Source organism: Crassostrea angulata, chromosome 8, assembly GCF_025612915.1.
Source record: "Crassostrea angulata isolate pt1a10 chromosome 8, ASM2561291v2, whole genome shotgun sequence".
Taxonomy (NCBI): Eukaryota; Metazoa; Mollusca; class Bivalvia; order Ostreida; family Ostreidae; genus Magallana; species Magallana angulata.
Genome location: NC_069118.1, coordinates 14,467,374 through 14,494,661, shown reverse-complemented (window position 1 = coordinate 14,494,661; position 27,288 = coordinate 14,467,374). Strand labels below are relative to the sequence as shown.

Here is a 27,288-nt window from a genome sequence, read left to right as displayed (position 1 = left end):
TTTCTAAAACACATATCTCGTTGGATAAAAATCATATACCATAGCAAGTCATGAGAGATCCGATATATACGCAACAAATTATCCCATTCATTTTTCATAAATCAATATTTTTGATTTACGAATAACGTGGTCGCTATGGGGATTGGTTGAAAACATTGTCATAGGCATTCACTTTTACAAAATGTTCCCGTCATTGTTAAGGATATACATCGTTACATCATTGACAAAAGCAAAACACTCACAAGTGAAGAAATGCAAAGTATTAAAGCAAAATGAATAACAAATACATGCATATCACCACATCCCATTAAATTGTTTTGATTAGACGAATCATTCTTACCAGGAATACACACAATATAGTTTAACTATTAAAGAATAAATGTTATAACCCCCCACGTAGCGAAGAATGTTTACAATGCTTTATGTGCGAAATGTATATGCCTTTTAAATGATGATCTTTAAAATATATGTGATGGACAAGCCAGCCGAAAATAGGTATTACATCTAGCAATTGGTATTTAAAAAAAGTAAACATTTGGGGGCGTTTTTTCTTTGTTTCATATATCTTTTCGTGGTTTATGTGTCATTCACTAGCACACTTTTGAATATAATCAATATTTTCAATTTAAACATAAAATGACAATTAAGTCAGAAAAAATTGGAAAGTTTATCATCCAGGTACTAGTAAAGCTTCATTTTCTTCCGATCCTTGTTTTGTTGCGAACGTGCTATCTCTTTCTTCTTCTTCTTCTGGCATAGCAACATTTTCTTCAGATCCTTGTTTTCTTTCAAATCTGATATTGCCTTCTTTCTCTGATACCTTTCTTACTTTTACATGGACTATTTCTCCGTTGTAATGTTTTAAAGCTTCCTGAATTCTAGCAACAATATAATCATCATTCGAAGCTTTAGCTGCGGTTTCTAAATATTCTATTCCAACGCCCAATAAGTCATTATATTCGTTTAACAAGAAGTTGATCAGGTTTCCATTTCGGTGTTCGCATGCTACTCCCAACACAGTGAGTCCATCGACTGTAGTAGATTTTATATTTATTCCACCATCTACTAACGTACGAATAAGAGTTTCCTCAGTTCCATCATGTCTTTCTTCTACGGCGACGTAGTGAGCTGCTGTCCAACCTCTAAACTCACCCGTACTATTAATTATGTCTTTGTATGATTCTTTATTGCAAATGTAATGACAAATGTCGGTTCTGTTATTGATGCAAGCTATATGTAAAACTGTTCTTTCGTCATCTGTTGTTTCGCACACACGTCCTTGAAAGAATCTTTCTATTTTCTTAAATATCCCCAGATTTCCTCCTTTTGCAGCATAATGTAGTGCATTCCAACCTTCTTCATCTTTGTCATGCACCATTTTGCCAAAATGCTTCAATATCTTTTTACACAATTCCTCGTTCCCAAATTCACTACACACGTGCAAAATGGTTTTTTGGTTTTTAGTTTTCACCATTTGGACTTTTTTCGCAATTAAGTAATCAATTATGTCTGCGTTTCCAGCCATTGCTGCAAAGTGTGCGATTGTCCATCCACGTAAATCAGATTTGTCTAATGGAAGTTTCAAATCTTCACGGCTCATTAGATCTTTACACATCTCCGTGTTATTGTGTATGCAAGCAATGTCAAAAATATTCAGTCCATTTTTTGTTACATCTTTGATATCTAAATCCCTACTTCCGAGCATATTCATTATATGTTCGTCTCCTCCCATAGCAGCAAAATGTGCTGCATTCCAGTCTTGCTTCGATTTTTTGTATAGAAGATCTTTATAGTTTTCGTCAATCAATAGGTGTCTACAAAGAGAGCGATTTTTGTTCTTGCAGGCAATGTGCAACACTGTGAGACCATCGTGTGTTGTATCGTCTATATTTGTTCTGTCCTCCATTTCTAAATGCTCATTCGCCTCATCCACTGCCTTAATCAACGCTTTCACAATATCTACCGAACCTCCCTCTGCTGCATAATGCAATAAGGTAAAACCGTTTTCGTCACGTGTTGTTAGAATTTTTAGAAGGTTAACATCATATTCATTCTTTTGCTTTTTCATTATTCTCGTCTCCAACAAATATATGAAATTTTTAAAAACACCATTTCGACAATGTCTCCTTAACAGCAATGAGAGATATATGTCTTCAAAAACAAGCTCGCCTTGAAGTTTTCCTAACACTTGTAGATCATCTGTGAAAGAAATTATTTATTTATAACGGTTATTTATTTTAAAAAAACTGATGGCGTTAAAATGCTTTAAACTCGCACTTCATATATTTTATACACTTGCAGTAATAAAAAAGTGAATTCATGGATATCAAGTACACGTAAAAAAAATGTGAAACAATTTAGTTCAGCTAACCAAATGCTTGAATAACTTCTTTTTATCATATAAAGTTCATCGTCTTCTTGTTTCTATTTTTCTTTGTTACGCGGTAATGAAGTTACCATGTTAACAATTCAGTTACCATTAGTTCACTTAATGGCCTGGTTTAATTTGTATTTTGCCTCCGTTTAATATTGAACATATCACAAATATTATTAAACAATGAGCTTTTAAAGAGAGATATGACAAGGGATTGACGACTATGAGATGAAGTGCTTTATATAAATCTATTAAATATCCTTTCCCTCCAAAGCTATTTCTATTGCCCTTTGACCCCAAAAATAGAATAAAAACTAAAACGTAATTGCACATAAACGTGACACTACCACTAATACTGTAACTGATTATTATCTACAATATGTACTTAAATTAAATGTAAAATTATAACGAATCTACAGAACTTTCAATCATTTTCTAGGGTATAGTTTGGATAATGCATATGTGTTCAATTAAAAAGAAGTTTCATGTATGTCTTTTGATAAAAAAAAATCTTTAGGAACTTGCTGGTCTCCATGATTATAATTATTGCAAATCAACATTACAACACATATCAAATTATAAACGATGATTTGTTAAATTCTAAAGTTTAAAAACTGTATGCAAACAAAATTGTGACAGGAAAACGGACGGTAAAGCATTTTTAAAAACTGAAATAGTATTAGATTAATAAAAAAAAAATCATTTACCCGATATGCCAACGGCTGGTCTTTTTTCAACTGAAATCATAATTAAATTTGTTAAATAGTATATAATGTTATCACTGACTCTCCTTTTCAATCTCTCTGAATCAATTGTATAGATGGTGTAAGCGTTTTAACCTATATTATATGCTTACCCATTTCTTCTTGTTCCATAGAAGCAGAATCTGAAATACGATTTAGTAAATAAGAATTGACAGAAGAAAATAATAAAGATTGATGTCGAGATTGTTTCATTTATTTTGGTAAGCAGACGCCGACTGTTTTTTTTGAAAATTTTATGATTAAGTTGTTGCTGAGATTAGCGATGTGGCCCATCCTGTTCATTAATCTATACTTCGGGATATATTGCAGATTTTAATGTATTGGTATTCCTTTAGAATATAATTTTAATGTAACTGTTACAGAAGTTCATTTATTTACATAACTTTCATTCGTTTAAATAGACACCGGTTTATTCTTTCAATCCTAGATGCGACAATGATTAGTTAATGACTAATTATTGCCAATTATAACCAAGTGATAATTGTAACAATAGCATGATCACTGAGCAGTTATGCGTGGACTTAATGTGTACCAATTCATTTGGTATCAGCAACAATTCATTGATCAAGATTTGAAACATGTACTAAATGAAGTGAATCATTCGATGAAAAAAAGCTAACTCGACTGAACTGAACATTAAATCAATAATAAGAAAAAATTCATTTCCTATAGCAACAAGTATTAAAATCAACTTTAAATACTTGATTTTTTTTGTAATTCTATAAAATTAAAAAAACCGTAATTCTAAAAATAAAATAAAAAACGGTCGACGATTTATTATTTAAAATCATTTTGCAATTATAGTTAATTTGATAGGACAAAATTGTAAAATTGTCCTGCAATAATTGTCTGCATAAAAAATGACATTTAATGAGTTTATAAACAGTTATAAAATGAAACATGAGACAAGGAACCTCATCGTTCCAATGAGCAACTATAGGCATAACTCTGATCAAATCAGCTTCATGTCGTCAAATACAAAATATATGGACCATATAAAAAAGTAGGTCTTTGTGAAAACAAATTCAAAGAAAACTTTCAATGAGATTTCATAAAAAATAGTAAACATAGTTTAGAAGAAGACGAATTAGAGATAACTGTTGTCCATTATTAGAAAATTTTACTTACCTGGCTTTAACTTCTCAATCTTTTTCCTGTATATCCACAAAAACAACATGGAAACACCAAAACAAAGTACGACCACTATCAAAATCAATGCTACAATTATTTCAGGGGGTAACTTCCCTTCACAGTCTGTTGTTGTACAGTCTGGATGCCTTACTTTGTTCTGCTGTTCTTTAAACCTATCAATATATGACATAATCATTGCTAATTCTTCAAATAATGAATGATGAAACAATCAAATCTAGAATACATTTTAAATAATTCCTACTTACATGTGTTTAAAGACAAAACGGATTATAAATGAACATCTTAAATTCAGGTCCATGTTGAAAGTTGGCCACTCATTAAATTAATAGTCATCATTTAAACGGCACAGAAATCATTTTTATTCTTTTTAAGCATAATAAGGTAAAGGTACATGTATTCTTCTAAAAAGATATATAATCAAAGTACTGAGAGTACTGAAAGACGGGGTCTTGAAAGTTTGAATTTGTAATTGTCCTGGATTTCCTCGAATATGCTTCCCTAGTTTATGAGTTTGAATTAGTTGTTACAATCTATGTTAATTCGACTTTTTTACAATTGTCTGATACTTTGTCTAAATTTTACTTCATTATTGTAGAAAATTTACACAACGGTATATCATGTAAAACAAGCATTCTGAGAGTATAGCATAAGCAATACACGTCCCCTACCGGTTTGTAGAAATTTGTGAAAACAATGCACTGTTATGCAGAATATCATTTCTTACCGTCTCAACAGACCTACCCGATAACGAACCCTGTTGTAATAATACATTAAACCCTGTCGATTAAGTTTACAACACAATACTTGACACAATTTTACAGAACTTATTTGTTTGTTAGAAACAATAAAAGGAATGGTCCAAGAAATGCACGATATTATTACTGACAACATACTTTCCTCGTTTATTTGATACACACCGAGCCCAATAACGAACCCGAACATTAAAAAATTGGAATATAAAAAATTAATTTTCTCGAAAGTATGTCAACCAGACGCTACAATAGTGTAAACTTGATCTGTAGTTTCACATTTTGAAGCTGTTCAGCAAATTTCATATTATTCCTCAAACGCGTAAAGAAAAACTAGTAGACTAATTGTTCTCGAACAATTAGAGGTCTTTCCACCTCTTTGTTTTTTTTGTTTGACATAAGATTGTTTCGATAGAATACAGTACTTCTTTGCGTTACTTCATAAAAAGTGTCAAACGATCAAGTTTGCAATTTTTTATTGCTTGACCTTGGCCATTATCCTTTATGTCATTTTGATCTGACAAGGTAGACGCTTCAATACCAAGTGGTCCGATGTATCTATGATTATTGATTCAAAAGTTATTTGTGTTTTTATTGATTGTTCAAACTTTCAGGGACAATAACTGCTATAAAAGGGACTTTGGACCCTTTCGGTATGATAGATTGAACGAGCGTCTAAGTGTACTGAATACATTATTAAAAGTTTCAAGTCTCTACCTCTAACGGTTAATAAGGGGTAGCGATAACAAGCATTTTGTACAATAGGGGCAATAACTCTATAATTGTTACATGGTAAGGGTCAAAGGGTGATATTTTGAAATGCCTTAAGATGTCCTACTACATCCATGAAAAAGTTTTTCTCTACCATCCTAAACAAAAGAGACACAAAAACTCATTAATTAAGAGATTTCCAAATGACCTTGACCTTTGACCTTTCTGTCATTTTGTTCGGCCAAGGTAGATGCTTCCATCCCAAGTGGTCCGAAGTCTCTATAATAAGTAATGAAAAAGTTGGAAGTGATTTTATAAAAATGTAAATACTTTCAGGGGCAATAACTACTAGAAAGGGGGCTCAGATCCTTTTGGTATGATAGATTGAAGAACCCTCTAAGTGTACTGAAGACATTGGTAAAAGTTTCAAGTTTCTATCTCTTATTGTTTCAGAGGAGTAGCGATAACAAGCCTTTCGTACAATAGGGGCTATAACTCTGTAACTTTTTAAAAGAAGGAGCCAAGGGGATATATTTTGAAATTTCTTAAGATGTCCTACTACATCCATGAAAAAGTTTTTCTCTACCATCCTAAACAAAAGAGATCCAAAATCTCATTAATTAAGAGATTTGCAGATGACCTTGACCTTTGACTTTTATGTCATTTTGTTCGGCCAAGGTAGTCGCTTCCATCCCAAGTGGTCCGAAGTCTCAATAATAAGTAATGAAAAAGTTGGAAGTGATTTTATAGAAATGTAAATACTTTCAGGGGCAATAACTGATAGAAGGGGGGCTCAGATCCTTTTGGTATGAATAGATTGAAGAACCCTCTAAGTGTACTGAAGACATTGGTAAAAGTTTCAAGTTTCTATCTCTTATTGTTTCAGAGGAGTAGCGATAACAAACTTTTCGTACAAAAGGGGCAATAACTCTGTAACTATTTAAAAGAAGGAGCCAAGGGGATACATTTTAAAATGTTTTAAGATTTCCTATTACATCCATAAAAAAGTTTTTCTTTACTACACTAAACAAAAGAGATCAAAAAACTCATTAATTAAGAGATTTGCAGATGACCTTGACCTTTGACCTTTATCTCATTTTGTTTGGCCAAGGTAGACGCTTCCATCCCAAGTGGTCCGAAGTCTCTATGATAAATAATAAAAAAGTTGGAAGTGATTTTATGGAAATTCAAATACTTTCAGGGGCAATAACTGATAGAAGGGGGGCTCGGATCCTTTCGGTATTAGTAGATTGAAGAACCCTCTAAGTGTACTGAAGACATTGGTAAAAGTTCCAAGTCTCTATCTCTAATAGTTTCAGAGGAGTAGCGATAACAAGCTTTTCGTACACAAGGGCAATAACTTTGTAAGTTCTGGGAGTTATCAAGCAAAGGGTCATTTGGTACCATAACTTTTAATGGCCAATAACATAAAGAAAAAATTGTTTCAATATCTCTTGAAATAAAAAAGTTGTCCCAAGGAAAATAGAAAAGAAAAATTATAAGAATAATAAAAAACATAAGAAATACAAAAGGTCTTTCACCTGAAAGGTGGAAAGACCTAAAAAGTGTGGAAAACTGAAGTGGGAAAGGCAGACGGACGGGCAGACAGATGGACGGACAGATGGACTGACGGGTGCAGAGGAAAGCTATAGTCCCCTTTGGTGAAAACCGGAAGGGGACTAATAAGACCCCCAGGAAAATTTTTAAAAATTATTACTAACCGGGAAAATCAAATAACTATATCAAAGTAGATAATTGGGAGTTGATTTTAATCAACTCTCCTATGAAGTCACTCTGGCAAACCAAAAGTGAAACAATGTTTGGACCTAAGCACAAATCATCATCGCTGACAAGTCTTAGTTCTTGAATATCATAGAAAGATTCGATGTAATGTATGTTGAAGCATTATTTTTCAAGGAAACTTATCTATAAACACATTGAAAATAGTAAGATTTTATATAATACTAACAATTTAGATATTTATGTAGTCTCATGTATTCCTACGCCAGAGTTTAATATAGTCTCGTTCAACCAAAAGCTCGGCTGTCTCCGTAAATCTCCGACAAACAGAGAGGCTCTCTTGCTTGTCGGAGATTAACGGAGATAGCTGAGCGACTGGTTGAACGAGGCTGGAGTTCAATATCATTAGTGCTTGGATCCATACAATTTTTAGAATTGTTTCGATTACTAATACATAGTTTGAAATCTATCTTTAAATATTACACAACGTGATTCATATGGGGTTTCTCTAAATTCTTATCTGAAAAGTCTAATCAAAATTCATATTATAAAAGGTGCGTAATTTAAATACAGACTAGAAACTAATTGCCACGCAAGATAACTTGATTTTAACATAAATGATAATCGATAAAATCAACTCACGTCAGCACTTCAGTACTTTGATTTTAATCATTAGATTTATTCAATTTTGTGATCCAAGTGAAAATCCACAAGTCGGACGGTATCCGTACAATAAAAGTTTTATGAAAACCCCGAAAACTCTAAAACTGCTGAATTAACAAACAAAGTGAGCATTTGTATACCGATAACAAACACAGGCACCTGACGTTAGAAATATTTTTTTACAATAAAATTCCAAGAACTTTGAACTTGAACGATTTTCTTCATTTGCGATTCATGCAAAATTTATAGGTAAAAATAAATCCGTTCGCCACTTACTACTTTTTGTGTAAACTCGTTCATCACCTACACGAATTACGATACAACCGTTCCTTTCATTAAAAATCATACTCCGAAAATCAGACACATAAATAACAGAGATTGTCAACCCCGCCATTAGCGTGTAAATGTTACGGGACCAACCTTACTTTGAGAACTGCAAGTGCAACAGCAATCTTGTATAAGTCATCAAATTTGAACCTGATAGTGAACATGAACCTGTTAATATTTTTTAGCATGTTTTATTTATGAAATATTTACAAAAACTCTTTATTTAGTTTTTAAATTACTTTTTAAAAACTTATTGACTTTTCACAAAGTAATGGTAATGCATTACTTTACTCATAATGGTAATGTAATGCATTACTACAAGAAAATTAAGTAATGGTAATGGTAATTTAATGCCCAAAATCATGAAGTAATGGTAATGTAATGCATAATTTTACAATATAATTCACCACAAGCCTGATTCCAACTAAGCCGGAAAACATGAACATGAACATTTAACTTGGTTCTTCAATCGATAATATTGTATATATTATATGATGTATAAATCTTCCAAAATGTATAATCTATTATAGATTATGCTTACAATGCATTGTTTAAAATTTAAATTCAGTTTAATCAACTAAAGAGCCAACGAACGAGAAGGCAAATTCAGACTTATTTTTATTTTCTTTGTACAAAATTCCTTTAGAGACGAACAGCAGTCATAACGCAAGTAGACTGGAAGCAAACACCTATTTAATTTGTAAAACATCTGTGTATAACCCGTATGATACATTAATTTACTGGAATGCATGAAAACCTTCTGCACTATTTTCTTACGCGTAGACTCAATTCATGTGTTCTACGCGTGCCTGCCGGTTTGGGAATTCGGCTGACAGTAAACCAATAGACGGGGTCACGTGACCCAGTCTAAAAATGATTTCAAAACTGTATATACATTTGAATTTTTTTCACATTCAAGATCGAAACATATCAAAACATGTTAGGTAGAATCATTTCTGTAATAAAGTTTGTATCTTTGAAATTAATAAACTTTTTTTAAACCAAAAGAAAAAACATGAATGATTTAATAAAAAAAACCCATTCTATTATTTTAACACGTTTCCATTCTATACCCCAGAGCTCAATGAATTTTCTAACAATATAATCTCTACTAATATTCTGAGTAATAATGTTTAAAACAAAAAGCTCATAGGCCCCATTGCTCAACTGAACAACAGAATCAAATCTATACATCGGGATATGATGCATATTTTGTAATGTACGTGTTTTGGTATTTCTTTTAAAATATCATTTTTACGTAATTGTTTTTCTAAAGATCAGCATTACAGTATTAAATTCAAAATATGTTGACGAAAAGAGGGAGTAGATATTGCACAAAAAGTAAACATTTCTATCAATTTTTATCCATATAGTTTTATGGTACAAACTAAGCCCCCTTTGTTGTTTAAGTATTTGTATATGATTTTTCTCTTTTCCTTTGAATAAGTAGTGATTTCAAAAATCCGCTCTTTGTGCCCCTACTTTTCTCAAGGGAATTATGGTTTGATCAAACTTAAATCTGCACAACTTTTACTTTAACACAAGTTTTTGCTTTTGTAGATGATTTGAAAAGATTTTTATATATTCTTCCTCATATATATATACATAGATATATATATATATATATATATATATATATATATATATATATATATATATATATATATATATATATATATATATATGATTGCGCCCATGAGAAAAGGGTGCTTATGACATTTTTGACAAAACAGAGAAATAACGTCACAAACATATGACGTTGCGTCATAACGTCGTCTGAAAAGAGTAAAATTTATAAAGCGTCATTTTCATAGCTTATTGTTTTTATACCTTTTTTAAAATTAATTTTCACATTTTTTCAAATAATCTTTTTTTTTATACTTTATTTGCACACAAATTTGATTAACTACATGTATTTCTATTTTTCCCGATATTAGCTCAATGCTCCAAATTGGCTATGTTTTTTTGCTATTCATTTGCTATTAATTTCAGGTGTCTGCTTCACCTTTTTTTTTGTTTTTTTTTACAGCGCATTGATATTAACATATTTATTTTTTTCACAAATAAAAAAAATTATCTTGTTTTAAAGATAGGAAATCATTATTCAGACCACATACATGTTCTGTAGATTCATTATATTACGCTAGTACTATATTCTGCGATTCAGCAGTATCCATCAAATCGCGAGAACCTAAAATCGCGAATGCCGAATTTAAGGTTACATATGTTAAAAAAAGCGAGATTTTAAAATAATTCGCAAGATGCGCTTCTCCCGATATTTATTCCTTTAAACAGGAATCTACGCTAATAGTGCGTTGATTAAGAATGCAAAAAAAAAAAAATGAACGTAACAAATACAGACTAATAATACATGTACATGTATCGTCTTTATTCAGCAAGCACCGTTGCCAATATTGTTTTAACGATGTACGACTTTTTAATTTATGCTGCATATACATGTTCTATAAACTAGCTTTTTTTCCGAAATCATTTTCTAATAGATTATTAAAAAAGCAGTAACTAGAAACATTTCTGGTTGAACAAGCTGAAAAGAACACAGTAAATAATCTATTTTTAAAAAAAGACAGATGAAATGTCTGCAGTTCTGCACACATTTCACCGATCCGGTAAATACTTGTATTGTTTAATTTGTCCTAAGTTTAGATAACGTGCTTGTGTTTCCTCACAGAATCGTTAATGTTAAGTAAAACGCTACATTTACATGTACAAAGTGAATCTGATATGCCATTTAAAAATACACAATTTCTTGTTTTTATTCTTTTAGGCCGTGTCTATTTATTTCTACTCTATATATTTTGATGAAATTTCCTGCATGAAGTTTTACTGTTATATAAATTGTTCTTAGATAAAAAAAAATATTAGTGACCCCGATTTCCTGTGTAATCTTGAATGTTATAAAGTTTTTTAGAAGACCCTATTGGAATTTGTTGAAAATGCACTAAATCTCACTTTTTGCGCATATTGTTTGTATCTCTGCCCATGATTTCTTTTCGACCGATCGATTTAATGTCTAAAATGGATCGTGAGGATTTCAGCTCTCTCAGTTTCTATAGAAACACCCGTTTTTCTTATGAATTAGAGGGGCAAAATTGGGTGCGTATGATAAGTGCGAATCAAACAATTAAATGCTTTCTCTGGTGATTCATGCAATGTATGAAGGTGGCAACATTGCAAAAAAAAAAAATAATATAAAAAAAATTTAGCATAAACCGCCTTAGCAGGTTATGTAATTTTTTTCTTCGATGATCGCTAGCCGCTACCGTTATAACCTGCATGAATCATCAATAAAAGTATCTTATTGTTTATATTTACATCCTTCTGTTAACAATTTAATGGATTGGTCGTTAAGAGTAAGTAAAATTAATTAAATCATTGGTAATGTACATCAATACGTTAAATAAACCGAAAAGCTAAGTCGTCTTAAATTGGAAGGTCGAGTCTGACATCATCAAGATTCTTTCGTGCAGTCGTGGATTTTTCTTAGCTAGGTTGATAAATGTTTCGACCGATCGATAAACGGAGCCTGTAGATTTCAGTCCTTACAGTTTCTACAGGGCTATGAATTACAATTAATTTTCTTCAGAAATAAAGGGAAAGATATTTTGTGGATGTAAATAAATGTACAAACAAAGAACTTACTTAGTGTACAACTTAATCAAAACACCATTTTATGTTCTTATCGGCTGTGTTTTTGTTAAAAAGGACGTTTTAAACAAAAGTTTTCTTCTATGTTGTATTGAAAATTGTAATGTAAATATTTATTTTTTGTTTTTAATTCTTCCCTTATGATGTCAAATTTGTTTTTAATACTGTTCAAAAGGTGTTAAACAGTCAAATTCCTGATTAGTGGTCTGATTCCTTATTTGTAATGAACTCGAGAGAAGTTAAATACCGGTATGCAGAACGTCACCATCTAGATGTTGATTCCTGAGAATAAATCAGAAATGATGTAATCATACTCTTATCTTTTTCTAAAAACTAAATCTTCCTATTTCCAGTTATGTATTTAAACAAAGAGCCAGAACAACAAAATGGTCATGAAGTACTGACAAAAAGATAAAAGAAAAGTGATTCCTATTACAGGATAACCACAACCTAATTATACATTGACCTGACTTCTAAATGTACGTTACAAATAAAAAAAGGAGATAAACATTTGTACATTATGTTTTTGCGTGATATTTTAAAAAATACATCAAGATTCTTTAGGCGCACGCAGTATGCCTAAAAAAAATGAGAAACTGTTATTGTGCCAGTACCTACATGCATATGTACGGTGACACAAGAATTCGGAATAGTATTCCAAACAGTTAGTGATAATTAGTGATAGTGAGTGATAATTTATTGCTAAAAATGTTTGACATCATAATTACAGCTCATATTGTTACTACCATATATAAAATTATTGACTCGCTATTTTCTGCTTTAATACCGATAAAAAAACCATGTTTTACTTTAATATTATAAGCGTTGAACCTATCTCGTGTTTTATATCCGAACTTATTTTTGAATTCGATCAGCATTAATTAATCAATAACTTTTTTTTTTTTTGATTTTTTTTATTTGAAGTTGAACAATCAAATGCATTTGTATACAATAAAGTGATAACAGCTTTGAGAAAATTTACTTCAAAACAAAAATTTTCCTTGGAAGAGAGAGAGAGAGAGAGAGAGAGAGAGAGAGAGAAAGAGAGAGAGAGAATTGGTCGTTGAACATGAGTAAGTAATTGATTTATAGTTTTATATCATCTCTATACAGTCAGAGTCTGCTATAATTGTTCAGTGAAGTCTATTAAGAAGAAAAAGCCAAGTTTCCCATCTCTTATTAAAATCATCTAATCTGCAATTTCGGATAGCTATATACCTCAGAGTTGATATATGTGTTTTAATATCTATAAGTAATTCATGAATTGTTAGTGCTTCATTAAGACATCTTTTCCTACAGATATAGGATTTCATAACCAAGAAGATAGAATAAATTTCTGTAGAAATAGGGTCAGAGTGTAGCCCGAATATAAAAATTAAAGGATCTCTTTGGATTGTAATTCTCTTTGATTGACAGAATTCAAAAAATTGCTGAAAGAGTTCTTGAACATTAGGACACTCCCATAGTACATGAAAAATTGTCTCATCATGTTGTTTACAAAAGTTACACAACTTACTACATTCCTTTCCTATTTTAAACAGATATTTATTAGTTGTTAGAATGTGGTGATTAATTCTAAATTGCAGCCATTGTAATTTGGTACTTTTAATGTTGACAAAAGGTAACTGGTATATGGTTTTCCACTGTAAGTCTGACAACATAAAAAATAATGATACAGCTAGAATACAGCGCACTGACGGTGTGTTTAAATGCAAGCATAAGCTTTAGATAATGGATAATCGACGGTTGATAGTTGTCTTAAACCGATAGTGAAATATACATTCAAAACACTGAATCAATCTTTGCATACTGCATGTTTTCTCTATAATACTAAACCTACATATTTGCTGTAAGATAGTCATGCACAGATAATAATCGTCTGGATGTTGTTCTCCAGGTGTGGGCACGCCCTAAATGTGTAAGCAAAGGCGTAGGGGGGGGCCTTAAGCATTGTAGAAAAACAATCACAGTAGTTTGAAAAAAAAATGTGCCTACAAGCGATCGGAAAGTAAAAATATCCCACATACACTAAAGAAATACCATTTTAAATTAGGGGAAATTTATCAGTATTGGAAATATCATTTGATCCAGGGAAGGGGCACTCTTTTCAATAAATTCTGCACAAAGTCGAATGGAAAAATCTTTTGAACAGAAGGGGTGGTGTAAAGGGTATGATCCCGACAGTGCTAGAATTATTATTTTTATTTATTAACTTAGTTAACTTAATAATTAATTAACTTATTTTTCATTTTTTTTATTGTGTTTGTGAGTGTACAGGTTAATACTGAAACTATTCTTAAAACTTCAAAAGAATAGTTCAGTGATGCCACTATAATTGTATCAATAAGTTGTACAATGGATCATGAATAATACGTAACTTCTGATATTGTTTTCAAAGTTCACGACTAAAATATGACATATTTGATAATGTCACGAAAATCAGATATGTTGTTTAAGAACAAAAGCTACTAAAATATTATAGCTATTGATAGTTTAGATGGAAAGACAGTGTTTATGTAAATCAAATATGTTCACATAGAATACTCCATAACTGGTTACTCGTTGATATCCCAAAATAAACCGTAACTACACAACCGCCATTTTATTTTTTGAATAATAACCTTACACTGGCAGAGAACAGCGCTGTCAATAGAAACATTTTTATTTATGATTTAAAAAAAGCCCAATAAATGAATAGCATAGATGCAGGCATACAACTATATTCAACAATGTGATAAGATACTGATAACAAAAAGCTGTATTTTACGTTTATTAAACGGCTAATTCACAGTACTGTGTGATCACCTTTACTTGACGTTGCGTATGTGAACACGACGTCGTGATTTTTGTATTAAAATAGCATCACTGTATACGGGCAAAACCTCTACCTAAAATTAGCGTATAGCAATAAAATTTTGGATTTTACAACTTTAAGATGTGTTTCATTCAATTATGTAAAAATCTAATAATGTGCAAAAAATGTCATAAGCACCCTTTTCTCATGGGCGCAATCATATATATATATATATATATATATATATATATATATATATATATATATATATATATATATCTGTGTGTGTGTGTGTGTGTGTGTGTGTGTGTCTTTGTCTGTGTAACATCCCCCATTGTGGCCCCACTATACACCTAAGACCATCATTTGAACAAAAAATCTACACTACATGTACCAAACAATGCTTCCACACAAGCTTTTCTGGCCAAATGATTTTTGAGAAAAATTTTAAAGATTTTCTCTTTATATATTGTGGTCCCATCCAACAGCCGGGGACCATGGTTTTAAACATATTTGTTTTCACACTACTTAAGAATGCTTCCACACAAATTCAAGATATTCTGGCAAAATGGGTTTTGAGAGGGAAGGAAACTTAAAAGATATTGTACAATATATCATATCCTACAATTGTAAATCCTATTTATTTTCATTAAAAATCCCGGTAGAATGAACTAAGAAAATCGATCGCTTAATTTAAATTTACCGTCACTATGAGAACTGCCATATTGCATTATTTAATGACGTCACACCATTTATTCCGGTTTGTTTTACCTAAAGATCATATAGCATCAGTATCAGAATATTTTAAACAATACCAATTGAGACCGTTCTTTTACCTTTGACTTTCCACTAGATTACAAACCAACGTCGAATATGTTCGTTGAAATCTAAAAGCAAAGGTTAGTGTCGGAGGCATCTCCGCATAGTTGTGAAAATTGTCACCAGATGCCAAGTCTCGTAGAAAGTGTCTGCTGTTGTAATTTCACCATGGTATTCTGACTTTAGAGAATGTATTTCCCGGTTACAATTAAAGCATACTTACTCAGTTACCGTAGAACTTGAGTTGAAATAAATCAAAGTACTGAGAGTACTGAAAGACGGGGTCTTGAAAGTTTGAATTTGTAATTGTTCACGTTTTCCTCGATTATGTTTCAAAAATTATGAGTTTGAATTAGTTGTTTCAATCTAGTATGCTAAAGTTTGGCTTTTTGAATTGCCTGATACTTTGTCATAATTTTGCTGCTAAATCCTGGCCGGGACTGTTCTTCATAATTGTTAAAAAAATGACACAACGGTATTTTATGTAAAATAAGACCCCAAGAAAATTTTTAAAAAACTACAACTAACCGGGAAAATCAAAACAACTATATTTAGGTAAATAATTTAAATCGTCAGATTTATTTATTTAGTGATCAAAGGAAAAATCTACAAGTCGGACGGTATTTGTTATACAAGGTTTCTGAAAACTCCGAAAACTCTCAAACTGTTTAATTACCGAACAAAGTTAACTTTTGTATACCGATAACAAACACAGGCATCTAACTTTAGAAATATTTCTTTTTTACAATAAGATTATTCCAAGTAATATGTTTTACGGTGTGACCGTTGGGGCGAGCGCAGAAGGAGCCACACATATGTCATCATTGTTAAATGCAACCCGTGGACTTAACCAAACCAAAAAAAATTTGGCTTTGTCTCGAAAACTTTTACCACCGCAAGGAACCGGAAGACATCACACTTTTATTCCAATGGTCCCTTCTTAGGCTTATACACTTAAACAAAAAACTACCACTGAGCATTAATAAAATGTTAAACAGACTTATAAAAATATTTTGATAAACACAAAGCCGGTTTTTTTTATTTTTTATCTCTACTTTACCTTTTAATAATGATCATTAAAATCAATAAATTGTGTGTCTCTGTTATTTCTTATTTTGTTCCTTGTTGTTACCGGTGTTTTGATTATTTTCCTGTGTGACATCAATTGTGTTTTTAATCTTTTTAATTTTTGTACGCTATATAAGCGTTGTAGACATATGTGCCCTCCCCCTCTTTTTAGTGTGTGATCTCCAATATTATTGAAAGGTTTGACCACATATGCAAGTATAACAAATACATGTAGATATTTTTACAGTTTAATTTTTTTCTTTTATTTATTCATTACAAAATGACGTGGCTACACGTAGATCTAATAACGATAAGACTTTTCTTTTTTAATAATTTTTGTCACCTACCTAACGTATACAATGATTAGATCAATATGACAATAAATTTAGCATGGAACTTGCATGTGTATTTACTGAGCAAAAAAAAAATCATCAAAACAAAACTAATCAGCCAAAGAGTCACCGTTAATAGCGAGCGCAGTATCAGTATTAACGGTGACGCCCTATATACTGAGTACTTCCTACACGTTACATTCAGTACAGATGCTTGATCCACCTCTAAATGTATCGCGGGGATATAAAACCGAGATCACTGTGACGTCATAGTTAACATTTTTGCGCTCGACAGTTTTTGTAAACTGTCGGACAAATTCGGGGAAGGAAATGACGTCATAGGTACAGTTTTTTACGTAAGCATATGTGTTGTTTACTTTAATGGTTTTAAACGGATTTTTTATTGTTAAATGAAAATGATGTATGCGATTTACAGGTAAGAATTTTCCTTAGAAACGCTTCCTGTTTCGCCATGTTGCTATGCACTGCAAAGGATCACTGGGATAGTAGAACGTTTTCACGCGGGTCCACAAAATTTTCTTTGAACAATGTGCAGATTTCAACTCGAATTTCCTCCGTTCGTACACGTTGTCTATGGAGCTCGCTGCGCTCGCTATTATAACAATAAAAAAAAATTGTCGCGGTAGCCATTTTGATTTTTTAGACTGTCTAACCTGTCATGATTTTCTTGCAGCGATTCAAATAAAATTAATAGGTAAAAAATAATTCGTTCGCCACTTACTGCTATTTTTGTGTAAACTCGTGCATCATTTACACGAATCACGATACAACCGTTTCTGAAATTTCATTAAAAACCATACTCACAATTCAGTCATCTGCTTTTCAAATCAATAAAACTAGAAATTGGAGATTAAAAGTAAATGAATCATGTCATATTTTGGGGTAGACCTTTCCTGATTGGCTGTTATACATGATAATTGTAAATTGTAAATTTTAGCTATTGATTCAGATTTATTTGAATATCTTATCTCTCTTCATATGGGCATTTTACACACCTTATTCACCCATCTTCTTTCTAAAATATGCAAAGTTAACGCTATTAACAGTAAAATTAACAAATGTTGTAGGATTTTGTCATTTCAGAGATCTTTGTCCTTTCAATACACTCTCGTTTATAAAACGCACAATTTAATGCGTGTCTTGGAAAAATGAACTTAATTTCGAAAGCGATTTAATTTCAAATTTTTCGAAGAGCTACAATAAAGGATTTGTAAATCTAGATTTTAAAACTACGATAAAAACGTACTTTTTATCTTCTTAAAATTGAGATAAGTCCTATTCATTTACATGTACTACCACACGATGAATTAAAAATTTAAAACATAACAACCATGCATTTTCTCTGAATTCATAGGTCTTATATTGGTGCGAGATATTTTTCAATTGGAGAAAGATCAGCTGAGTTTCTGATGAGAGTCATTAAGATATTGATGAAGAATTCTTTTAAATCATGAATATGACTGGTTTTGTCCCTTAAAACGAATAGAAAATGTCTCATAACATTTAAACAACTACATGATTGTATATTCCAACTAAGCTGGACAACATGAACATTAACATTTAACTTGGTTCTTCAATCGATAAGATTGTATATATCAATTTATCTATTGGTCACCCAAAATGTATAATCTATATAGATTTTGCTTACAATGCATTGTTCAAAATTTAAATTCAGTTTAATGAACTAAAGAGCCAACGAACGAGAAGGCAAATTCAGACTTGTTTTTATTTTCTATGTACAAAATTTCTTTAGAGATGAACAGCAGTCATAACGCGTGTAGACTGGAAGCCAATGAAACAGCTATTAAATATGTAGAATATCTGTGTATATTTACATCTACCAAGCATAATTTCCTCTATTTCTTACGGAAAGTTATAGTTAAGGAAGGGGTCTTTTCTGGTTTTCGACTTGTCAAACGTAAATTTGATTAATTGTTTATTAAATCAAGATGAAAGAAAATCAAAATAGTATATTTTTCTTTCTTTTTTACTATTATACAACTTGGCATAGAAAAAAGTAATCAATGTTTAGAATCTAACAAGGACTATATTTTTAGCGTAATATTGGCCTAGGAAAATATCACATGTTTCGCAATTAGAATTGCTGCAGATTAATGAGTATGTTTTAGGATTTTAAAAACTATAACATTAATGTTGGATTTTTTTTACTAAAGTGAACTAATGATATGATACTTGGGTTTCAGAATATGATTTTAAAATATGATTTGCCTATCAAATTACATTTTTATAAGCTTTTTAAATCGCCAATTCTATACCTTGATTTTTGTGAAAAAAATCAATAAAATCAGTTTTTCTCTCTTATTAAATGGTCATTATATTAGCTTTTCTGTCAATTTATATCTTTATATAAAGTCTTCATAATACATAAAAATCAGAAATATTTTATTATTGAAAGCATACAAAAAAATCAAGAATTTTTCAAAATTTAAGAGGAAATGCGGGCAAAGCAATATCAATTTAAGTGTACGTATTTATTTCAATTCAGAAGTATAAGCTGATACACATTCTGATATTCTATCATTTCATTGAAGAATAGAATCTTCAAATTTTAAACAAATGTCTACAGAACTATAAAGAGCTACACTTATTTTTATCATCCTTTACATTGAGGAAAAAGGTAGTGACCTTGACCTGACCTTTATGCGAAAACAAAAAGGTCAAATTTGATTAAACTAAAAGAATCATTTGGTAATATTATCCGTTTGACTGTGTCAAAATTTCATTAATTTCTTATTATAAGAAGTATGTTTGATAACGAGAAGACTCCTTCCTTGATTCATAACTCTATAGATACAGCCATACTGAAATCTACATGCCCCATTTATCGATTGGTCGAAATCTACAGCGGCTGAAAGTGACAGGACTGAAATTTACACGCCCTGTTTTCCGATTGGTCTAAACCTACAGCGATCATTACAGGAAAAATTTACATAACACGCTAACGCGGGTTATGTATTTTTCCTGCAATGTCGCTACCTTCATATCCCGAATGAATCACCACAGAAAGCATCTTATTGTTTAAATAACCCGTCCAGATTTTAACCTCGGCTCGCGCATGAAGTTCGGTATTAAAATTCACAACTTTTCAAAAACGGCACATTGCGTTTGGGAACTTTACTTTTGATTCAACCTTCAACCTCTTCTATTGATTTTATGAGGTCATACACCAACTGAATCTTTTACGTAACTCCATTCCACAAAACACTACAACTATTGAACCCAAGCAAGAATATTTTGATCAATAAAGCTATTTGTTTATTTTCTTTATAGAATTTGGTTTACACTTAAAGGACTTAAAACGATTTAATGCGTGTTTTTATAATATATATTTACAGAAATGCATGAAAAGTTTCTGCACTATTTTCTTACGCGTAGACTCAATTCATGTGTTCTACGCGTGCCATCCGGTTTGAGACTTCGGCTGACATTAAACCAATAGACGGGGTCACGTGACCCCGTCTAAAAATTAGACGAGGTCATTTTCAACTTTGAATGGCAGCAGGTTAACAGCTGTCATTTATTGAATAAAGATACATATATTTATGCCTACAGTTATTACTGTAAATTCCTTATATTACGCGAGTATTCATTTCCGCGATCCCGCTGTTTTGCATCAAATCGCAAGAATATAAAATCGTGAACGCGGAACATTTTTTCACATTTCTAGATCTTATAGTTCTCAACTCTCAGAAAAAAATGACATGATTTTAAAACCGCGAGGTGTGCTTCTTGCGATTTTACGCGGATAAGAATTCCTGGCGTTTAATAAGGAATTTACAATAATTCTTTAAATTTACGCGTGAACCTCAACACCTTCAATTTTGTTCAGTCACTTCAGTAACAGAAAGGCATGAATCAGCGTTTTATTCAAAGCATTGTGTGCATTGTACATGTTAACCAAACCGAAATAGATAAAAAAATGTTCAAGGGTGCATTGGAACTTAATTATGTAGTTTATTTCAAGTAGTATGATTTTTAAGCCACTTTATTTATATAATTAAAACATGTTTTTGACTTACTCCCTTTTAAAGAAGATATACGAGGGTTGTCCCAAAATAGCGTAGACAAGTGGCGTTATTCAGTTAATCGAAGACACAGACAGATAAAACTTGTGCCGCAAGGGGTTTAAGTAATTTGCATTTAAATTATGTTTTAAAATTAAATATTGTTTGAGATTAAATAAGTGATATAAAAGAATGTTTAATCATAAATTAGACATGCGGCGCAATGTCAAAAAAGAAATTTGAAAATCAACATGATGAAATGAAAAATACGAGGAAAAGTACTTTTTGAATGAAAAACTTCAAATAAAAATTACATTTGTATTTGTTAATAATACAATTATATACCCATAATTTTTTTGGCTATTACAAAGTTTTAAAAGATTTTATAGCTGTGACAAACTGAATTGCTGACTTGTAATAAAATGACGACGTCAGCGTTTAAGGCGGCGCAGCGACAAGGGAATTTTTTTTGTAAAGACCTTGAAACAAATCCTACGCGGGTTTTAAAGTAAATGAAATTAACAAAATCACCTAGAAATGCATTTTGAACATGTTTGGACAAGTATGATGACAGTTAGAGAAAAAAGAAACCGATAGAAATGGACGTGAAAATGCTGAACAACACATTTCGGTAGGACGAACGTTAGACAACAAGTAATACAGGGCACGTTTGGAGTCTGAATATCGTTTGTAATTAGTAAATATTTTTTTTTAAACAAAACAAGAAATGTACATGTATGTTGAATGTGCACTCAGGATTCATGTTCAAAGAAAATATTTTTTCAAGAAATTTGTGGAAATAAAACTTATATGTTATCATAAATGATGTGGGGGGTGTAGCAACAACGTTAAGACTGGAAATATTTGACGTCGCACATTGCACCGCCATACAAAACTTGTTGTTACTAATTATTCATTTTCTCAAGAAATTAATAAAGTACAGATTTGAATTTTTCAGTATTGTTTGCCAAAGGGCTGTTGAAGAAAACACAGAAATCTAATAAGATAGCAATGAACAGATTTTTAAGTTATGCGTTCTGTCTACGCTATTTTGGGACAACCCTCGTATTAAATTTTTATCTATACATTCCTTTGTAAACTTCATTCCGCATTGTGGCCTCACCCAACCCATAAGGACCATGCTATAAACAAACTTGATCTCCACGACCTGAAACTGTTTCCACACAAATTTGAGCTTTTCTAGCTAAATGGTTTTTGAGAAGAAGATTTTTGAAAAATGCAAACAAATTTTCTGATATTCTAAATTATCTTCCCCTTTAAAAGGGCATGGCCATTATGAAAATGAAAAACATGACAATGTGAAAAGCTTGCGACACCGAGAACGACGGCAAACAATGATCAAAAAAATCTCACTGCTACTCAGGTGAGCTAAAAACCTTAGTTTTTGTTACTTTAAAATTTACTTTTATCAAGTAGTTAATATCAAGGAAAAGTCTATGCTTCTAGTTTCGTAAATCAATATCAATGAAGTCAGAGAGAAAAGTGAGTAAATAATCTATTGGGCTCAACCATTTAGCCAAACCTTTCAAAAACAAAATGATTATCATATGGTATTTTGTTGAGAAAATTGTGATCTAAACTATTCCAACGGAGGAGCTTCCTAAATATAAAAGAAATTTCTTCAATTCATGAAATATGGCTTACTACACCTTGAAATTGTTTTCTAAATCAGAAGGAAATTATTTAAGTGTGATAGGCAGCATAATGCATAATCAGCGAAAAATTTGCAATTTTGGATAAAATTATGCTTATAAAATTAAGATTAAGTAAATTTGAAGAAAGGCGCTTGCTTATTCGAACAAGTGATCTGCGATTTCCAAAACGAATCATTTAACTACTGGGTTTTGAGGATATTCAACCAAATAAATTGATACAAACAAATATAATTATTAATATGTTTTTGAAGTGTGTTGTGTATCTTACTTTTGATCCAGGCATTTGATGTCCGAAGTGAAACATTGGAAAGCCAAACTTAGACAGAATGGATCTGAAAATTGAAATTTTAAGTATGTAATCTGAATTGCTATCTAAATTAAAAGAGACTGACAAGAACAATTCATGCAAAAAGATACAACATGTGCATGTAAATACACCGGCTTTAGTTTAACTGAAAACACTTTGTGGAGATTCTGAAAGTCGACCGTGAATGTTAATAATTTTTTTTGAGGATTTAAAGTAAATTTTTGTTTTTCTCATTTTCATGAAAAAAAATGAATAAGCCCACAGTTGATTTTGTGCTGAAAGTGCTTAATTTTAATTTCTTCAGTAATATTATAAAATCTGGTACTTACATTTGTATATTTCATTACTAAAATAATGATTTTCTGGACATCCCTTTGTAAACTCATGGCATTTCACGTAGTTTAGAACTCCATTTGAAGCAAGTTCTAGACAGTGTTCTTAAATATATGAAATGCGAATTTAAGAACTGTAGGAAAAATAAGGATGACGCGCTAGGCGGCATATCTCTCACCTGCGCAACAATAACAATAATTTATCATATCAGCTCTCTCTAGTCAAATATAAGCAGTCCGGAAGACTTTATAGGGTGTAGATCTTGCTTAAATTTTTTTCTGCACATATTCCGATGTTAAATGTCAAGTATTTGATAATTTTTAAAAGATAGAATCTATCTATGCTTGTACACAAGCTGTTTATAAGAAAGTTTTTAAGATTATTACAAAATATTTCCTATCCACACTGATGTATAAATTTAACCCTGTTTATGCCCCACCCTATCCCCGGGGATTGAATAGAAGTGAACAATTTCTTAGTTTTTCTGAAATATATTATTACCTTGAATGAGGTTGAGGCCATTTATTTAAATAAAACTTTAAATCTTCACCTGAAAATGCTCTATGTCAAGTTTGACTAAAATTGGCTGTAAGTAAGTAGACGGTTGTACATACTTACGCCGGAAAAAAGTTACCAGAAAAGCTTATTTGAACTTTCATTAAATCGAGCTAATTAAAACGAACATATATTTTTTTTAAACCACAATTTAGCATTTTCAATTTTCATTAGTAGAAAGTGTAACATTACTTATGATGAACTGTTATTCAGGTGACATAAGAATGGATGAATCCATATTTTAAGTAAACTCAAAGACATGTTAGTCCAGAAATTCCCTAACCCGACGACGTCATAGTCTATAAGAATATATTATTTTAAAAATATACTTGTTTATTTTTTTAAAAGAAAGCTAAAGAAAACTTTGAATTTAAATGTTTCCATGTACTTTCGACCACTCTTACTCCTTTACTTTTCCAATTTTTATTCATGTAATTGTTGATATGTTCAAGTCTCCATCATAGTGAGATTTTCAATTTATACAAAAAACGTATCAAAACTGTATCAAATTACTTTTAAACGGTTTTATGAAAATGCTAACAAATTGAATACACGGGATTTTGGTACTACGGAAATAATTACATTCAAAACTCGAAATTATTGAATTAGTGATATGTTGTAATAGTGTGAAACATTACAGTGGTGATAGATGTTTTAGAAAACAATGAACAAGATTACAAGAAGTGCGGTAAAACTTGATTTCCTTTTTCCTAAGATAAAGTATTGTTAATAGATACTTCCTTGTTAATTATTGAACATTAAAGGGGCATGGTCACGATTTTGGTCAAATTCTAATTTATGTTTTTATTATTTATAATGCTTCAGAAATGCATTTCTAATGATAAAAAAAAAATTGAGAGTCATTTGTAGAGTTTTAAGCAATATACAGGGCTCACAATTCTTTGTCAAGTAAACAAGGCTCGTGCCCTGTTTTTGTTTACATGGGTTCAATATACCAGTTAACAAATCTTTTTCCAGCTTATTTGTCTATTGTTTATTTATCTTAAGCATAGACTAACAGTTCCTAAAGTTTAAAACATTCGTTTTAGGTTTAGAACTGAAATTTTTAATTCAACGTTCAAAATGTAAACAAACGCTATGTTTATATTGCAAGGAATTTCAATCTCTGTAACTCGCTTATAACTCAACAAATGACAATCAAATTTCAGTTGCCTATTGAAAATGTCTTTCTGAGGCATTGTAAATATCAAAATCGGAAAAATAATTGTTTACCCAAATCGTGACCATGCCCCTTTAACAAGAGAATGATTTTTTCTATACATACATTAATAATGTTGTTCTTACCAATGTTTTCAAACAATTGCTATGCTATATTGAAACCACTCAACTTAATTTTTGAAGTTAAAACTTTATAAATATGCGCTATTATAAATTACAAAAAATATCTCGAAAAGAGAAAATTTATAATTCGCCCATCCTTTCTTTCAAATTTACCATCGTTCTTCACACTTAACAAATTCTAAATGATTTATTCCCATTTATACAATAAATTTAAAATTTAACTAGAAATATTATCACCGAGTTTGCTTTTGCCTGGAGGAACATGGTTTTCGTGCACTTTCCACTTGTAGTGTATTTTGAAATACAAATAGTCGGAAGTGTACAATAAAGCCTAAATCCTTCACTGTTCGTATGTTTTTATCATACATTGTATTGTTTGACAATTAGGAAGTATCTTTAAATCTGTTCAGTTTGGTGTTTTTATTTAATATATTAGGATTGACAGGTCTTGAATAATAATGAAAACACCTTACCTTTAGGTACAAAAATACGCGTTCTGTTGTAGCAAAACTCAATGAGCCTTGAATGGAATTTGTCCGGGACACAATGGTATCCACGTGTTCCACTACAGCCAGCCCTTACTGCAGCTGCTTGCCATTCCGACTCATTATTTGGACAGCTAAGAACGGGCCAGACATCAATGGCATAGTTGTATACTTCCTAAAAAATGGCATATACTTATTTTCTCTTTTCTATATTTATCATCTTAATATGGATTTTCACGTAAGATGTTCTGAGATATTTTTGGTTTTTTTTTTCGCCGCAGATCTGTTGAATTTTTTTTAGATTTATAATTTTTGTAATAGAATAAGAATTGTTATTGGAAGGCAACGATTTTGTATTATAATTATAACTTGCAATGATGTAGATTTATTACCAAGACTAACCTTTTGATTTGAAGAAGGTGTTGTTGATCCAAACGTAAATAAGATACAGTCTAAGCAGAATATTACTACAACAATGGAGATTAGCAATACATTACACAAAATAAACATAAATTAAATAAAAATCTTGATGACGAGATAAAGTACCTAGTTTTATTCATTAAGCAATATATTTCACCATGTTTAAATTGTATTCTTTATTATATTTTAAGATTAATACACATGAATATCGTATGTAACCCGTAGAATAATAAGTAGATCTGATAAATATCGATTGATGTTTATATTTGTTAATAATTCATGCTTACGACGTCTGTTTGTTTCACATGTATTAAGTTTTTTCCACACATAGTGTATTTTTAAAGTTTACTTTTCTGTTATGAAGACTGAATAATTATGCATACAAAAATATATGAAGAAATGCATGTTTCCCTACCACCATTGCAGCAATCAAACTCTTTCATATATAAACAAAAAAGTAAAAAAGAAGAAAAGATAAGATTCAAAATGTATTACTCTGACTTCGTTATTATTATTATGATGTATAAACACATAACCTCTTCTTATTGAATGAATAACTTACTAATCCAATCAAAAGGATGCATATTGAGCTGGACAACCTAAATAGGAAGTTCTGCTTCACTACTCAATTTCTTTAAAGGGTTCTGTATATATGCGCCTATAAAAAAAGATATATGATTAAAACATACCAATATTTCAACAAATATCAAATGTGAACAAAAATGACAATATATAAATTTCAAGGGACAAACCAGTAAAACGTATCTAGATCGACGAAACGTACTTTCGTTTTAACATTTTAAAGCGTCGATAAGCCGAAAAAAAATCGGTATTCCCGGTTCTTTCATTTTCGATATTATAAGTATTGTCGTAATTAACAATGTACTGCAAAGCTTAATCAACCATAATTAGGCGATTTAGCGTAACATTTTAAGTGAACAAACCTCAACTAGTGGGAGATTTTTGCAGGCCCGTAGCATCGGTTTTGAAAGTGGGGGAGGGGAC

General features: G+C 31.2%; 1 protein-coding gene across 2 annotated transcripts; it reads right to left on the bottom strand.

The window, feature by feature from the left end:
• Positions 1–26,926, bottom strand: LOC128159834 (putative ankyrin repeat protein RF_0381). Of its 2 annotated transcripts, XM_052823031.1 has the most exons (9): positions 26,846–26,926; positions 26,266–26,330; positions 25,852–26,038; positions 23,518–23,625; positions 23,150–23,213; positions 4,267–4,442; positions 3,231–3,260; positions 3,082–3,111; positions 1–2,199 (listed from the first exon to the last, which is right to left on the bottom strand). In XM_052823031.1, the coding sequence occupies exons 1-9, from the start codon at positions 26,865–26,867 to the stop codon at positions 671–673; spliced, it is 2,211 nt and encodes a 736-aa protein (XP_052678991.1). In that variant the 5' UTR covers positions 26,868–26,926; the 3' UTR covers positions 1–670. The 2 variants fall into 2 exon arrangements, with proteins under 2 accessions (XP_052678991.1, XP_052678992.1); XM_052823032.1 differs by lacking the exon at positions 3,082–3,111.
• Positions 26,927–27,288: the final 362 nt, after the last annotated feature.

Bases quoted from the DNA above. Each gene is read 5' to 3' on its own strand.
- LOC128159834 (XM_052823031.1), bottom strand. From the start codon at position 26,867: ATGCATCCTTTTGATTGGATTA. The intron at 3,261-4,266 runs GTAAGTAAAATT...ATCGTATTTCAG, and splicing joins GATTGAGAAGTTAAAGCCAG to ATTCTGCTTCTATGGAACAA. The intron at 3,112-3,230 runs GTAAGCATATAA...TTATGATTTCAG, and splicing joins TATGGAACAAGAAGAAATGG to TTGAAAAAAGACCAGCCGTT.